Source organism: Trichechus manatus, unplaced genomic scaffold, assembly GCF_000243295.1.
Source record: "Trichechus manatus latirostris isolate Lorelei unplaced genomic scaffold, TriManLat1.0 scaffold00033, whole genome shotgun sequence".
Lineage (NCBI taxonomy): Eukaryota > Metazoa > Chordata > Mammalia > Sirenia > Trichechidae > Trichechus > Trichechus manatus.
The window spans coordinates 11,414,470-11,430,383 of NW_004443969.1; the positions used below are offsets into that span (position 1 = coordinate 11,414,470).

General features: G+C 38.8%; 1 protein-coding gene across 1 annotated transcript in view; it reads left to right on the forward strand.

Annotated features, from left to right (window-relative positions):
- The window catches only part of THSD7B (thrombospondin type 1 domain containing 7B), a 1,037,490-nt gene that overhangs the window by 409,738 nt on the left and 611,838 nt on the right, over positions 1 to 15,914 (forward strand). The window contains exon 5 of the mRNA XM_023730207.1: positions 9,283 to 9,452. Within this exon, the coding sequence (XP_023585975.1) occupies positions 9,283 to 9,452 (170 nt within the window). The remainder of the gene's footprint in view (positions 1 to 9,282; positions 9,453 to 15,914) is intronic.

Below are 15,914 nucleotides of genomic sequence, written 5' to 3' on the forward strand. Positions count from 1 at the left end.
TAGATGGCACCTAACAACCACAGTCTTATTACTGGTGCATATAGCTTCCTGAGTCTTTGTTGTGCCGCTTTATTTTAAGTTCTTCCTGGGCTGAAGATTTTGTTCCCTGGTTAGTGTAAGAAAGTTAACGTACTGCTAAGTGCTGTGCATAGTGATAGAAGTCTATTAGTAATACGTATTTAGAGTTTGGCTCGCAAAACCATCTACTGAAGAGCAAAGAGCTTTGTACTTCAGAGTAGCGTTCTATAATCAATAGTCCCACTCTATTCAATAAAAAACTACTAGAGCATAAAACATGTAAAGCTTGATCAGTTCCCTTTATTTTGGTGATCTGTTCAGCAAAAATGACAAGTTAATTCTTTTCGAAATGAATTTACAACTTTAAAAGGACAACAGACATTATAATAAATTAGTTATGCTGCGCAGTACACTGAGTTTTTAATATACACACGCATTTAATTTGAATACTTTGTACTAGGGATTCAATTCCAAGAGTGTTGTAAATCTATATATACTCAGTCAAAACATGACCATTAACTAATGCAATTATTCTTTCAATCTGTCATCATTAAATCACTTAAGATTTCATGTTGCTTTGCTTTATATCTACACTTTAGGAGAAGGAGAAAAGAAATTTACACTTTGTAAGCAATTCTAAGCTTTATGGGAGTGATGAAGCATGGATTCTAAAGGTCAGAAGTGGCTGTAAAACTGTGATGGTCCTGGCATCTTACTGCTATTAGAATCATTTTAAGTCACATTAGTAGGATGCAGGCCTTTTAAAAATAGTCACTAAATATGCCTACTTTTCTAACTTTGGCTTTGCTAATTTAGGATGTCTCTACGAGTGCTTCATAGTAATGATTTTCTTGTTTTTTCTGCCCCATACCTTCTTCAGTTCAGAGAATGGTTTGATTATGGATTTCCTTAGGTTGGAGTGGTGGCGCAGTGGTTAAGCACTCAGCTGCTAACCAAAAGGTTGGCAGTTCGAATCCACCAGCCACTCCTTAGAAACCCTGTGGGGCAGTTCTTCTCTGCTCTGTAGGGTCACGATGAGTTGGAACTGATTCAACGGCACCTAACAACAACAGCAGTATAGAGTAGGAGCCCTGGTGGCACAGTGGTTAAGAGTTTGGCTGCTAACCAAAAGGTTGGCAGTTCAAATCCACCAGCTGCTCCTTGGAAAACCTGTGGGATAGTTCTACTCTATCCTACAGGGTTGCTCTAAGTTGGAATTGACTTGACAGCAAGGGGTTTGGTTTGGTTTTTTGGACCTGGATTAGTAATTACAAGGCCTCAATTAGGCTTCCCCAATCCAAAATTTATCTGTATCTCTTGGTGGAAATATTATTTCCACAATTAAAAGAGTGCTTTCTTTGAATTTACCTGGACTTCTACTTTTGAGCTGCAAATACCTCCTGGGAATGATAACATATTAAGTGTTATGTGTTTCTGCCTTAATTAGATACAATTATTAGACCATTTCCTAAGAGTAGACTTAAGTCATATGGAAAATATGAAGAAATTGGACAATGAGTTTCAGGCCTGGGGAGAAAGATTCAGAAAGCAGATTCTAGAAGATAACAAAGAAACTCTGAACTTCACAGTTATAATGAATGACAGTCCTGGTGTCAGGGTTGTCCCCTTCCCTGGGCTGTCTCACCTAAGAAATCAGTGCCCAAAATTTGTACTGCTAATACTCATGGCAAAAAAAACAAAACAAAACTGGAATCATCCTTCACTCCTCTCTTTCTCCCATCCCAAATCTAATCCATTAGAAGGTTGTCTCCCCCTTCAAAATATATGCAGAGTCTGATGACTTTTCACCAAGTTTGCTGTGACTGCCACAGCTGAAGCCATTGTCATCTCTCCTAGACTGGCAAAGTCTTCCAAACTTGTCTCTCTACCTCTGTTCCTTCCTCCCCTACCCATAGGCTATTCTTCATTAAGTAGCCAGGGTGATCCTTTAAAAACTTAAGTTGCATCATCATGTTACCTCTCTTTGTAAAACCCTCCAGTGATTTCCCAGCAGATTGGAACAGCATTCACAATCCTTATTCTAGCCTTTTCTAGTTGTCGTTGTTGATGCCGACTCATTATAACTCCATGTGTGTTAGAATAGAACTCTATCATTTTTCCATAAGGTTTTCAATGCCTCATTTTTCAGAAGTACGTTGCCAGGCGTTTCTTCTGAGGTGCCTCTGGGAACCTGGGTTCCCAGCCTTTCAGTTGGCAGCTGAGCTCATTAACTATTTGCACCACCCAGGGATCCCTACGTTAGCCTACAAGGCTCTATATCACCTAGCCCTTGACTATCCCTCATTTTCTGTCACTCTCTCCCTGACCACCTGTCCCAGCCACACTGGCTTCTGTGTTGTTCCGAGAAAGTGCCAAGTGCTCTCCCTCTTTGGGATCTTTGAACATACTGTTCTGTCTGCCTAGAATACTTCTTGCTCACCTTCTCTTGTTATGTTCATTCCTTCACTTTATTCAGCACTCAGAGATCTTCTCTGTTCATAGCACTGAACTCACTCTCTCATCCATTTCTCTCTTCCCTGTATTATCTGTCACCATGTTGTGTATTGATGCGTTTGTATCTGTCTACCACATTAGAAGGTAATATTCACATGGTCGGGGACTTTGTCTTCCTCACTGCTGTGCATTTCTGTTGTCTGGAATTGCTGTTGCTGTGTGCCTTTGAGTCGATTCTGACTCACAGCAACCCTATATGACAGAGTAGAATTACCCCATAGGGTTTCCTAGGCTGTAATCTTTAAGGGAGCAGATCTCCAGGTCTTTTCTCACATGGGGCGGCTGGTGGGTTTGAACTGCCAACCTTTCAATTAGCAGCTGAGTGCCTAACTGTTATGCCACTAAGGCTCCTTATTGGCTGGAATACTGTGTGGTATATAGTTGGAGCATAAGTATTACTTGTTGAGAGAAAGAATGAATGAACACATGGATGAGTGGGTGATTCACTTACCAGTTGGGAAGGTTAATTTCTTTTTCTAGTGATACCTGCTTTTTAGCTCCTTTCTGGCTTCAGTCTCTCCTGCTTGTAATTATCTTAGTTAAATTTCCTTTTAGGCATTGTTTTCACTGTGCATTCACAGCTGAGTTACCAACATTCCAACATTTCCTGCCTCAAACATTTGGAGAGCTCAGAGTGGCTGACAGCATGGCTCTCTCATTAACAGGAGGAAAATTGAAGTTGTTTCCATGTGAAAGAATGGCAGGCTTACCCAGCATTCTCAATGACCAGGCAGTAATGTTGGGCATTTTATTTCAGGGTCTTGAGAAAGCTTTCCTCTCTATAAATTGGTATTCAGCACATTTAAGTGGGAATTAAATTTCAACAAGTAGAATTTCCTTTGTTCGGCTTACATTTTCTTTCTCTTTTTAACTTGCAAAATAATATCTCCTGAAAATGCTAAAATTTGACCCTATGTGGATCACAGCACTTTAATTATAAAATTAGTGGCTATAAAATGATTCTCAAACTGTGCATTTGTGTTTGAGTTTAGAAGAGAATATTATTTTGGCAGTGTGAAATAATTGGTTAGTTGTCACTGACGGTATTGTTATCACCAGCAGAGGCTATTAAGAGAGCATTCTTGTTTGAATCCAGAACATATTTTCTCAGACCAAGACCAGCATTTAATTTTCCTGGTAATGGTTAATTGGATAGCTATTATCTAATGAATTTGCTTTCCATACCACCTGACCAAGCTTCATGGGATTGCCATTCATTTTTTTTAATCTGCCAGAGTTATCATTGAGCTTCTATTAAGGGTGATGGAAAATTTTGGGAACAGATGAGCCTAATGATTGAACAACATAGTGAATATAATTAATATTATTGAACTATACACGTGAAGATTGTTGTTACATGTATTTTTACCACAATTTAAAAAAAAAAGAAAAAAAGGATATGTGTTTTACCATCAGTTAAACCTGACTTTGGCTGTTGCTCTTTCACTTACTTACTTGTGTGACCTTGGAAGGGTTACTCACTCTTCATGCTGTTCTTATCTGTAAAATGGGAAATAATATTTTCCTCACAGAGTTGTTGGGAGAATTAAATGAAGTAATGCACATATGGTGCTTAGCACAGTGCCTAACACAGAGTAAGCTTGCAGTAGATGTGGACCGTTACTGTTGTTACTTGGGAAATATATCATGATACCCTGGTAGCCCAAATAAATTAATGCCTTCTCTACACTGTTCGGCTGGAACCTATGGAAAGAAAAGCCCATTAACCTTACATACTCACTTTGGTAAGGAGTTGTGAGGATTAATTTATTTCCTGCATTCCGTGGCCTTCTACTCTACTTAAGGAATTTCCACAGTCAATTTCAAAGTGCTGCTCACCTTTACGAGGTAGGACCTGGTCTTCGAGACTTCCCATATTCCCCTCCTGAGCAGGAGGATGAAAGAGGGTGTGTTGAAAGGAATTGGAGTTGGGAGATAGGGGTTTGAATTGGCATGGTCTTTGACACAGGCATTAGCCATTAAAGAGAAGGTCCCAGGAAGTCACAAAGCCACGTTTTCCGGAGGCTGGGGGACTGTTACCGTAACAACTTCTAAAGGAGAATGCGAGTAGCGTTTAGCTGAGCGGAGTCCTTTCTTTGATTTCTTATTCTGTCAGATCCTAGAGACACTTTGTCGGGTTGGTAGAGTTTGGGATGTTCTGTTTTTATGGTTGCCAGGTGATTTGTGACTAAACATAGATAGGGCTTTTGAAAAAAAATAGAGAGATGAGCGAAGACTATGAAAAGACCCACATTTTTAAAAGGAACATAGAAGCCCTTTACTAGTGTGCTTTTCTCCTTTGCCTCTTGCTGGGTTGGTATTTTCTCTGAGGTGGGAAACAATAGCGATAGTGACAAATGTTCTACAATTCTTTAGAGAATTTGTCGTTTGTCAGTGAATGAAAATTGGGTGATTTTGGTTAATGAGCTACCAACAGGGTTTTTGTTACTTTCTATAAAACCATAGTCATTAAACTTTCCTTTTCATTTTTCTTCATAATGATTTACCAAATCTCTCCATTGCTAATTCTTGTAGGGTCGTGATAAATTAATTGAAAAAGCATTTTATACAGTCTGGCCCATTCCTTTCCAACAAGCAGGCAAATTATTGTGACTTGCTGTAAGTCCAAACTTTACGTTTCTTTTATACTCTTTGCTGAACCTCGGTGGCTGGAACGTAGACCATGGCAATTCTGGCATTTCTAATAACAGGACCTTTGATGAAATCTTCATAAGTAAAATGTTAATTGTTTGTGTGTGTGTGCATGTTATATGTGTGTTTTATGTGGCAGCAAGGGACAAAACGTATATGTAGAAGAACATAAGAAGAAAGAGAATGAACACTTAATGTACATTTATTATCTACCAGGTTCAATATTTGGTATTATTACCCCCATTTTACAAATGAGAAAATAGAACTAGGCCAAAATCTCATGGCTTATAAATGGGAAGTCACAGATTTAAACCAGATTAGTTTGATTCCAAAGCTTGCCTGTCTTCTATACCACATGACCCCCTATCTTACTCGCTAACTATATTGTAGGAACCTTGTTGTCAGCTGTCGTATCTAATCTCTTTCCTAATAGCCAGAGAGCTCTTCTTTCAGTGAATCCATTGGAGAAGAGGGTTTGAAATGAGAACCTGGTAACAATCTCCCCTGACATATCCCTGTCACACTGTATTTTGCCTTAGAATGCAGAGATGTTGTGCCCTGAGACTGAGACATGAGGAGCAAGAGCTCTGCTTGAGTGAATGGGGTGAGGCTCTGTCAGAGTGAGCAGAGTGAGGAGGAAGGCTCTGGAGCTTTGCCTCTGGAGAAGGACTGTCTCTGGGGAAATGAAGAACTGGACTTCTCCCGATCTCTCATATCTGAGAATTTTTGTTGTTAGTTGCTTCTGTCAAGCCAGCTCCAACTCATGGCGACCTTAGGTATAACAAAACAAAACATTGCCTTGTCCTGCACCATCTTCATGATCATTGATGTGTTTAAGTCCATTGTTCATGCTGTTGTGCAGTGCTTTCTACCTAGGGGACTCATCTTCCAGCACTATATCGCACAATATTCTGTTGTAATCCATAGGTTTTCACTGACTAATTTTTGGAAATAGATCATCAGGCCTTTCTTTCTAGTCTGTCTTAGTCTTGAAAATCCCCTGAAATCTGTCCACTATGAGTGACCCTGCTGGTGTTTGAAATACCAGTGGCATAGCTTCCAGCATCATAGCAACACACAAGCCACCATAGTATGACAGACTGACAGACAAGTGGTGAGCTGGGGAATTATAAATGTATTGTCCATATTCATCTAACATAAGCAGGACCTACTCAGCACTTCAACTGTTGTCGACCCACAGAAATAATGTTCAAGCCTTGGAAAACTACATGGAAAGGAAGTGTAGTAGTAAGGTATAGGGAGAACAATTATGGTGCAACAAATCCCAAAGGATTGTCCAAATCATTTTCTACAGTGGGCTTTTCAGAAAGCTAATGATGCTCTGCCTTCAAGCTTGTTATAATGATGACATTCATTGTGATGGAGTTTGATCAGTATTAGATTTCTTAGAAATTTACTTTTTGATTGAGCATCTGTTACTTGATTTTGATTTTACTCCAGTTTTTGTAAGGTCAGGGTACTGGTAACATATTATTACTATTATTTTCTGATTTTTTTCTTTTAAGCCCTCACAAAGCTGAGACATTTTTCCTCAAATCTGAAATGTGACAGAAGACACAAGAATGTTCTTAGTTTTGTTTATTGTTCCAAAAGTTAATGAGTCTGTTGGTATTTATGTGAATGCTGTAGGGTTGTATTAATACTATGGGTTTGAGAAATGTTGTAATAACCCACAAAAGGACATTCTGTCTGAAATAATTCTCCAGAAATGAATGTAGTTGTGATAGTTGTTTTGTTTTCTCTAAACTTTGTACAAACTCCACTGTGCTTTTTCCTTTTGTTTGCATGTATGTGTGTGCATGTGTTTTTGTGTGTCTGTTACTGTATTTCATGTTGTTGTTGTTGGGTACCGTCAAGTCGATTTGACTCTTAGCCACCCCATGTGAAAGTAGAACTGTCCCATAGGGTACCCTAGGCTGTAATCTTTAAAGAAGATTACCAGGTCTTTCTCCTGTAGAGTCACTAGGTGTGTTCGAACTGCCAACTTTTTGCTTAACTCTTGTGCCACCAGGGCCCCTTTTTAAGTAAAGTATCCCTTACCAAATAGATAAGTGGCTTCAACAGATTTCTAAAGGGGAGGAAAGGAAAATGGCCGTGCTGACACCTGTTCTGGGTTTTGAAAGCTCCCAGTCAGCTCCATCAAGGGGTGCAAAACAATGACCATCTATTCAGATATGATAATCAAGAAGACTACTTGAACTATGGATTTACAGCCACTGTCATTAATGATTAACATCTCCCAAAGTGCACATCATGCCTTGAAAGATTAATGCCATTCCGATCAGGAGGATGGAATAGCAATTGCAGAGACCCCAGAGTGTTGTGCAGGGGTTAGGTACCCAGATGCTAGAGGCCGGCTGCTGGGTTTGAATCCCAGCTCTGCTGCTTATCAGTGGTGTGCCTCAGTTTCCCATCTGTAAAATGGCAATTAAATAGTACTCACCTTAGAGGTCTGTTGTGAGGGTGAAATGAGTTAACATGTGTAAACTGCTTAGAAGAGTGTGTGGCACATAGTATATGCAAAACTAGTGTTAGTTTAAAAAAATAGCTTATCTTTATGTCATCTTGTAAAGATTTCTGTTTTGTATATTTTATATGAGTATGTTGTATTATGATTATTTGTAAATAAATTTACTGAAATCGGGGTTACGTGCTCAAGTATTGTGATAGGGGTGAGTAAATGAAATACCTGTAGGCCACTTCCCAGAAGTTACCGGGGCTCCTGAAAGTTTCCCAGGTCTCCGGAAGCATAAATAGTTACTGACTTTTACTAACCCTTCACTGGGCCTAGAGCAAGTCCTGTGCTATTGGATTTTGGGGAGTGGGCATAATAGCAAAAAACATGTCACCTTTTGACTATCTTCTCTACACTTATCTTCTGACCTAATTGTCACTGTGTTTCATAACCATCTATAAACTAAAGGAATATATTCCTGAGTCAGTTTATGTAAAAGCATAGCTGCATATGTAAAAAAGTAGTTATCAAATAAATAGGGTAGCCTAGTCTTAACTAATTTTTAATATATATACCTTTATCCCAATGGCAAGGGTCAGATGGGTAGAATTAGACTTCTATATTAACAAAGTTGAAAATTTAGAGGTCACCTCTGCCCTTTTAAAATAATGTATGCACAACTTCACAGATTCATACTCTATCCTACTAATTAGAAAAGGAAGGCCAGCTTTCACACAAAGTCATCCAATAGTTTGTGACATGAAACCCCACAACAAGTTCAGCTGCTATGAATTAGGCTTATTTGGTTTCAAGTGGAATCCCAACTCAACGGCCACTGTTTTTTTGGGGGGTAACTCAGAATCCACCAGTTGTGACCCCAGGTGTGTCAGCGTAGAACTGTGCTCCATAGAATGTTCATTGAGTCAAAGAGCTCTTCTTTTAGTTCCTGAGTGGTACAAACAGTTAACATGCTTGACTGCTGAATGAAACGTTGGACTTTCGAGTTCACCTAGAGGCACCTTGGAAGAAAAGTCTGGCGATCTTCCTCGGAAAAATCAGACATTGAAAACCCTATGGCGCATAGTTCTGCTCTGATACACATGGGGCCGCCATGAGTCAGAATTGACTCAACAACAACTGGTTACTGGTAGAGAGCAGTGGTGGTTCAGTGGTAGAATTCTCACCTTCCATATGGGAGACCTGAGTTTGATTCCCGGCCAATGCCCCTCATGCACAGCCACCACATGGCCTTCAGTAGAGGCTTGTGTGTTGCTATGATGTTGGATAGGTTTCAGCATAGCTTCTGGAGTAAGACAGACTAGGAAGAAAGGCCTGTTGAACTACTTCTGGAAATCGGCTAATGATCACAAAAGTCTAATCCACAACCTATCATGGGGATGGAGCAGGAAGGGGCAGCATTTTGTTCTGTTGTACATGGGGTCACCACAAGTCAGGGGCTGACTTGATGGCAGTTAACAACAACAACAGTAATTCAAAGCCAGCAGACTTTGAATTGGTTGCAGAAAGAGAGATTATTATACACACTTGATGTCATGATTTAAGTTTTCTTTTGAATTTTACATTTTCCTTACTTCTTCTTTAAATCGATCAAACCCAAACAGGTATTCCTGGAGAACCTCTGAATGGAAAGAATGCCAAGTCTCTCTCCTCCTTGAGCAGCAGGACCCCCACTGGCACGCGACAGGACCCGTTTGCGGTGGTGGCATCCAGACCCGAGAGGTGTACTGTGCCCAGAGCGTACCAGCATCCGCTGCACAGAGGGCCAAGGAAGGTAGGCAGCTAGTTCTGGGACAGATGGTGCTGCTGACTTCAAGGGAAATCAACTCCCACACTATGCGCAGTATTTTTTTCTTTTTTTTTTTTTAATAATAGACCCTCAGAAAAGTTTTGTCTGCTACTTGCACACCACTCCTGCGTTTTGCCACTTGCAGTAACTTGGAATAGTTAAAAATAGTACTACTAATAATAACACCTGCCTTAAAGGGTCTTTGTAAGAGTTAAATGCAAAAGTATACCCAAGGTTTGTAGCTCAAATTGAATACTACAAGCTAAGGGGCTGGTATGCTGGAGTGACTCACTAAGTAGTGAATGAATAAATAGCATTGCTTTTTGCTTAGTTTTTCACAAAGTGTTTTTTTGGGTGTCAGTTTGTGAATGTGACAATTTCTACAGATATATCCATTTCAAATGTCCAGGATCTATCATTTTATTTCCAAATATTAATTTAAAAAGAAGAAAATTCCTCCACATTAAGCTCTCCATTAGGCAGGTACCACCCAGCACTAGTCCATTTATTTCAGGGTGTGGGAAAGTGGTAACATGGAGAGACTAAAAAACTTACCCAGATTTATGTAAGTCAGTTGATTGAAAAGCCAAGAGTGGATGACAACACCTCCAACTCTAGAAGAACATGTGGTCTGTTTCAGCCATATTAGAGAACCCAGAATTGTCCCCTGCAGAAGGAGTAAAGGTGGGAATGTTTCATTGGGTCTGCCAAGTGTACATTCTCAGCTATGGACTTTGGTTAAGAGGAAAAGCTCTGAACTTCCTTCTATGGTTTTGCATCCATTGTATTCTGTAAAGGCCTTCATACCAGGTGACTTTTTTGTAACATGGCCTCTCAGAGTTCCAGAAATATCTGTGATCATAGCCTTGGATGATAAATCTTAGGATGCTTAGAAGGGTAAACTTTATATATAGACTCCTTAGCATTTTGCTTCCACAAATGAAGTTAAAAGGCCACATTTACAAGGCTAGAGTTATTTAAAAAAAAACAATTGCTAACTCTTCTTTCTTCTCTAATTTCACCTTTGGAAAGTGAAAGTTGCATACTTCCTGCTTCAGGATAGAACATACCTATGCTTAGTCTTCTGAATTAGGAGGAACAGAATTTAGATCAAAAGCACCAGATTTTATTTCAAACATTGGTGATCTTTCCTTCTTTGTCTTCTCTTCTACTACTGGCTACAGTAAGGATCTTCTGGGATCAGCACATAAATCAAAGTGTTGTAGAATTGGTATGTTAATACCTATTTTCAGCTTTAACTTTTAATGTTCTACTGATATTTCCATCTTCCTAAAGTTTCTTTAATAAAAATAGCTTTGCTTATGGATAACCTTGTTTTAAAATTTCATCAACTATAAGATTTTTCAGCTTTCTTCATGGGAGCATACTGGGCAGGGAGGTGGTAATTAGTGAGAAAGTGGAAGGATAGTGTTGGGAGCAGGTAATTCAGTGTTACATTGGGGCCTAGACTGAAATAGAGGAGAAGTGTTCAATTTAAGCAGATTTAGTAGCCCACTAGCCTTTATACGATCTGTTTTAACCATCTAAAGAAGACAAAATAGTCCAAGGGAAAGACACCCTTCCAGATTAATACCTTGCTTCACATGGAAACAGAAAAGTACTTGGAAGGCACTAAAGCCTGGCAGCCCAGTTCTCAGGGAGGGCCTAGATGTGGGGCCAAGATGTAAACATGTTGAGGGGTAATCCTATACTGTACTGTTGTACACAGTTAAGTATAGTGAGTAAAATTATGTTGGATAATATGCATAGTCACAATTGCATTAAAGCACAGTATAACTTGCTACTTACCTCTGTAGTCATCACCAAAGGTTTTATTTTGCTCATCTATGGAAATAAACTAACTAGCAGGATTGTTCACCCATTGCTTTCATTTTTTATAAATGCTTTCATTTCTTGCTGTTACCATTTATAGATATACCCTGACAAAAACCTGGTAATGTGAGAATTTCTTGTTGGCCAAAGTTAAACACAGGAGAACAATTGAGTTGCTATTGTAAGGGACCAGTGAGTGAGTAATTAAGAGGGCAAAATTTAAATACTCCTAACCATTTCTGCTAATGCAGTAATAAAGGCCACAATTGGTGACATTTCTTGCACTTCAGTTGCTGTGAACATCAGCTTATTTTATTATTATTATTTTAGTTTATGTTAGATTTTGCTGGGAGAAAGCATTTTAATAGAATTGATTTTAGAAAGTCCTTTCTCAGTCACAATATTATTGACTTCCCTACAAGATTAATTTTTATTTATTTATTTTTTTTGGACTCAAGGATATTCTGTTCACTCTCTGGAATGGAATTGCTTAACTTTGCTTTCCTGTAAAATACTACCATCCACTGTGAGTTATCTGCTTTGTATTCCAAGAACCTGATCTTAGAGAAATCCATAATCTTGGAAAAGAAGCAAAGGTGTTTCCATTAATTCCTTATGCAAGTGAATGCAATAGAAAGCTAGATCCCAGAATGAAAAAAAAAAAAAAAAGAATCTAAGTATCCACAAGGGCTTCTAAGGCATATGGCCAAGGCTGGATGCTGAGACTAATACCTGACTTTGATGCAGTTCTGTCAATGACTTATTCTTGTGGATGTCCCACTCCCACTGACCTCAATTTATGGTGACTGGACGAACAGATACACCTATGGCATATTTCCCTGATTCTGCATTTGTTCAATATTCCTGTGGTATTTTAAATAGCATTGTAACAATCAATATGAGAAGTATAACTAGTAATACCAGCCAGGCCAATAGATGTGGGAGTGAAAATGTAGAGGAGTACTTATGATTTTGTTTAATGGTTATTGTTTTAGTGAGAAATGGATTTCTCTTAGAACAAAGAAGCAGAGATAACTGAACAAAATAACCTTTGCTAATTAACAGTGGGTTATTTGACAGCAGGTCACATGAGACTAAGAGAAACAGTGCACAGTAATATTTCAGAAGCATCAGCAAAAGTGATGCTTGCCTGTAAATGTAAAATCTTGGATTTGGTAAGGGCAAATTTGCTCCATACATGCCAATGTGGTGTGGATACTTGGATATCAATAAATATGGGGTGAAATGGCATACAGATTGAATGTATTTATACTGAGAAATAAAATAAAGCTAAACTGAAAATACATCAAAAAGTGTTGAAGTTACATTTGAGCAGAACAGTACCTGGATTTTTTTTATTTCAGATTCATGCTTTGGCATCACATCCCAAACCAAATCCATTGCCATCCATTTGATCCTGATTCATAGCGCCTATAGGACAGAGTAGAACGGCCCATTAGGGTTTCCAAGAAGCGGCTGGTGGATTTAAACTGCTGACCTTTTGGTTAACAACCTGAGGCTCCTGTTGTGCCACCAGGGCTCTGATGGGACAGAGTTTAGCTTTGCATTATTAAATGTATTAGGTGCCCACTGCCTCCTGCCCTTGTAAGATTGGATATTTCTTGAAAGACTTATGTCTTAATCATGCTGAGTCTAGAGTTGGAATTAGAAGAGTGCATGATCAGATAAGGGAACATTTCCTGGAATGCTAAGTAATGGATGGGGACTTGATATGTTTGGGGTTATGGTTTTAATTCTGACCTCCATGGAACTTTGATAAGGCACATGAATGTTATACATGTCTTGTAGCTCATTAAAAACAAACTCATGGAAGCAGAAGAAATGCCCCTACTGAAGCAGAGGAAATGTAGAAAACTAGAGATGCATTAAAAGATATATATATTTAAAAAATTTTTATTATTGTACTTTAGATGAAAGTTTGCAGAACAAATAGTTTCTCATTAAACAGTTAGTATACGTACTGTTTGATGACATTGGTTAACAACCCCACGACATGTCAACACGCTCCCTTCTCGAACTTGGGTTCCCTATTACCAGCTATCCTGTCCACTCCTGCCTTCTAGTCCTTGTCTCTGGGCTGTTGTGCCCCATTAGTCTTGTTTTGTTTTATGGGCCTCTCTAATCTTGGCTGAAGGGTGAACCTCAGGAGTGACTTCATTAGTGAGCTAAAGGAGTGTCCAGTGGCCATACTTTTGGGGTTTCTCCAGTCTCTGTCAGGCCAGTAAGTCTGGCCTTTTTATGTGAGTTAGAATTTTGTTCCACACTTTTCTCCAGCTGTGTCTGGGACCCTCTGATGTGATCCCTGTCAGAGCAGTCAGTGGTGGTAACTGGGCACTCCAAGTTGTACTGGAGTCGGTCTGGCGGAGACTGTGGTAGTTGTAGTCCATTAGTCCTTTGAACTAATCTTTCCCTTGTGTCTTGTTTTCTTCATTCTCCCTTGCTCCCGAAGGGATGAGACCAGTGGATTATCTTAGATGGCTGTTCACAGGCTTTTAAGACGCCAGACACTACTCATCAAGGTAGAATGTAGAACATATTCTTTATAAACTGTATTATGCCAGTTGAGCTAGATTTTCCCTGAGGCTGTGGTCCCCACAGCCCTCAGCCCACCAATTTGGTCCCTCAGGGAGTTTGGATGTGTCTATGGAGCATCCATGACCTTGCCTTGGACAAGTTGTGCTGTTTTCCCCAGTACTGTGTACTGCCTTACCCTTCACCAAAGTTACCACTTATCTATTGTCTATTTAGTGTTTTCCTCCCACCCCTCTCCCTCTCCTAACAATCAAAGATTGCTTCTTTTTCTGTGTAAATCGTTTCATGAGTTTTTAGAGTAATGGTCTCATACAATTATTTGTCATTTTTCGATTGACTTATTCCACTAAGCATAATGCCCTCCAGATTCATCCATGTAATGAGAGACTTCGAAGATTAATCATTGTTTTTTATCATTGCATACTACTCCGTTGTGTTTATGTACCATAGTTTGTTCATCCATTCATCTGTTGATGAGCATGTAGGTTGTTTCTATATTTTTTCTATTGTGAACAATGCTGCAGTGAACATGGGTATGCATATGTCTATTCGTGTGACAACTCTTATTTCTCTAGGATATATTCCTAGGAGTGATATTGCTGGATCTTATGGTATTTCTATTTCTAGCTTTCTAAGTGCCATATCATTTTCTAAAATGGTTGTATCATTTTGGATTCCCACCAGCAGTGCATAAGAGTTCCAGTCTCCCCTCAGCCTCTCCAACGTTTGTTATTTCCAGTTTTTTTTTATTCGTGCCAGTAATGCCGGGGTGAGATGGTATCTCATTGTGGTTTTAATTTGCATTTCTCTAATGGCTAGTGATCCCAAGCATTTCCTCATGTGTCTGTTGGCCACTTAAATGTCTTCTTTGGTGAAGTGTCTGTTCATTTCCTTTGCCCATTTTTTAATAGGATTATTTGTCTTTTTGTAGTAGAGCTGTTGGATTTTCTTGTAGATTTTAGAGATTAGATCTTTTTCTGATTTGTAATGGCCAGAATTTTTTTCCCAATCTGTAGGTTCTCTTTTTACTTTTTTGGTGAAGTCTTTTGATGAGCATAAGTGTTTAATTTTTAGAAGATCCCAGTTGTCTAGCTTTTCATCTGGAGTTTGTGCAGTGTTGGTTATGGTTTGTATCCTGTTAACACTGTGGATTAGGGCCTCTAGCATTGATCCTATTTTTTTCTTCTATGAACTTTATAGTTTTTGGCTTTATATTTAGATCTTTGATCCATTTTGAATTAGTTTTTGTATATGGTGTGAGATATGGGTCCTGTTTCATTTTTTTTGCAGATGGACATCCAGTTTTGCCAGCACCGTTTGTCAAAAAGACTGTTTATTCCTATTTGATGGACTTTGGGCCCTTGTCGAAGATCGTAGGTAGATGGATATACATCTAGGTTCTCAATTCTGTTCCATTCATCAATGCATCTGTCATTGTACCAATACCAGGCTGTTTTGACTACCGTAGCTGTATAGTAGGTTCAGAGGTCAGGTAGTGCAAATCCTCCTACTTTATTCTTCTTCTTCAATAGTCCTTTAGTTATCTGAGGCTTCTTCCCTTTCCATATAAAGTTAATGATTAGTTTTTCCATCTCTTTAAAGAATGTCATTGGCATTAACTACATTCACCATGTTGTATAACCATCACAACAATCTATTTCCAAGAGTTTTTCATCACCCTAAACAGATAGTAAATGTCTCTTGAGCAATAACTCCTCATCCCCTGCTTTTCACAGTGCCTGATAACCACTAATAAATTTTGTCTCTATGCAAAAAAAAAAAAAAAGAATGTCGTTGCTATTTGGATTGAGATTGCTTTGTATCTGTAAATTGTTTTGTGTAGAATTTTCATTTTCACAATGTTAAATCTACCTATCCATTAGCATGGTATGTTTTTCCATTTATGTAGATCTCTTTTAGTTTTGCAGTAGTGTTTTGTAGTTTTCTTTGCATAGGTCTTTTAAATCCCTGGTTAGATTTATTCCTAAGTATTTTATTTTTTTAGGGGCTATTATAAATGGTATTACTTTCGTGATATCTTTTTCATTGTTCTCTTTATTG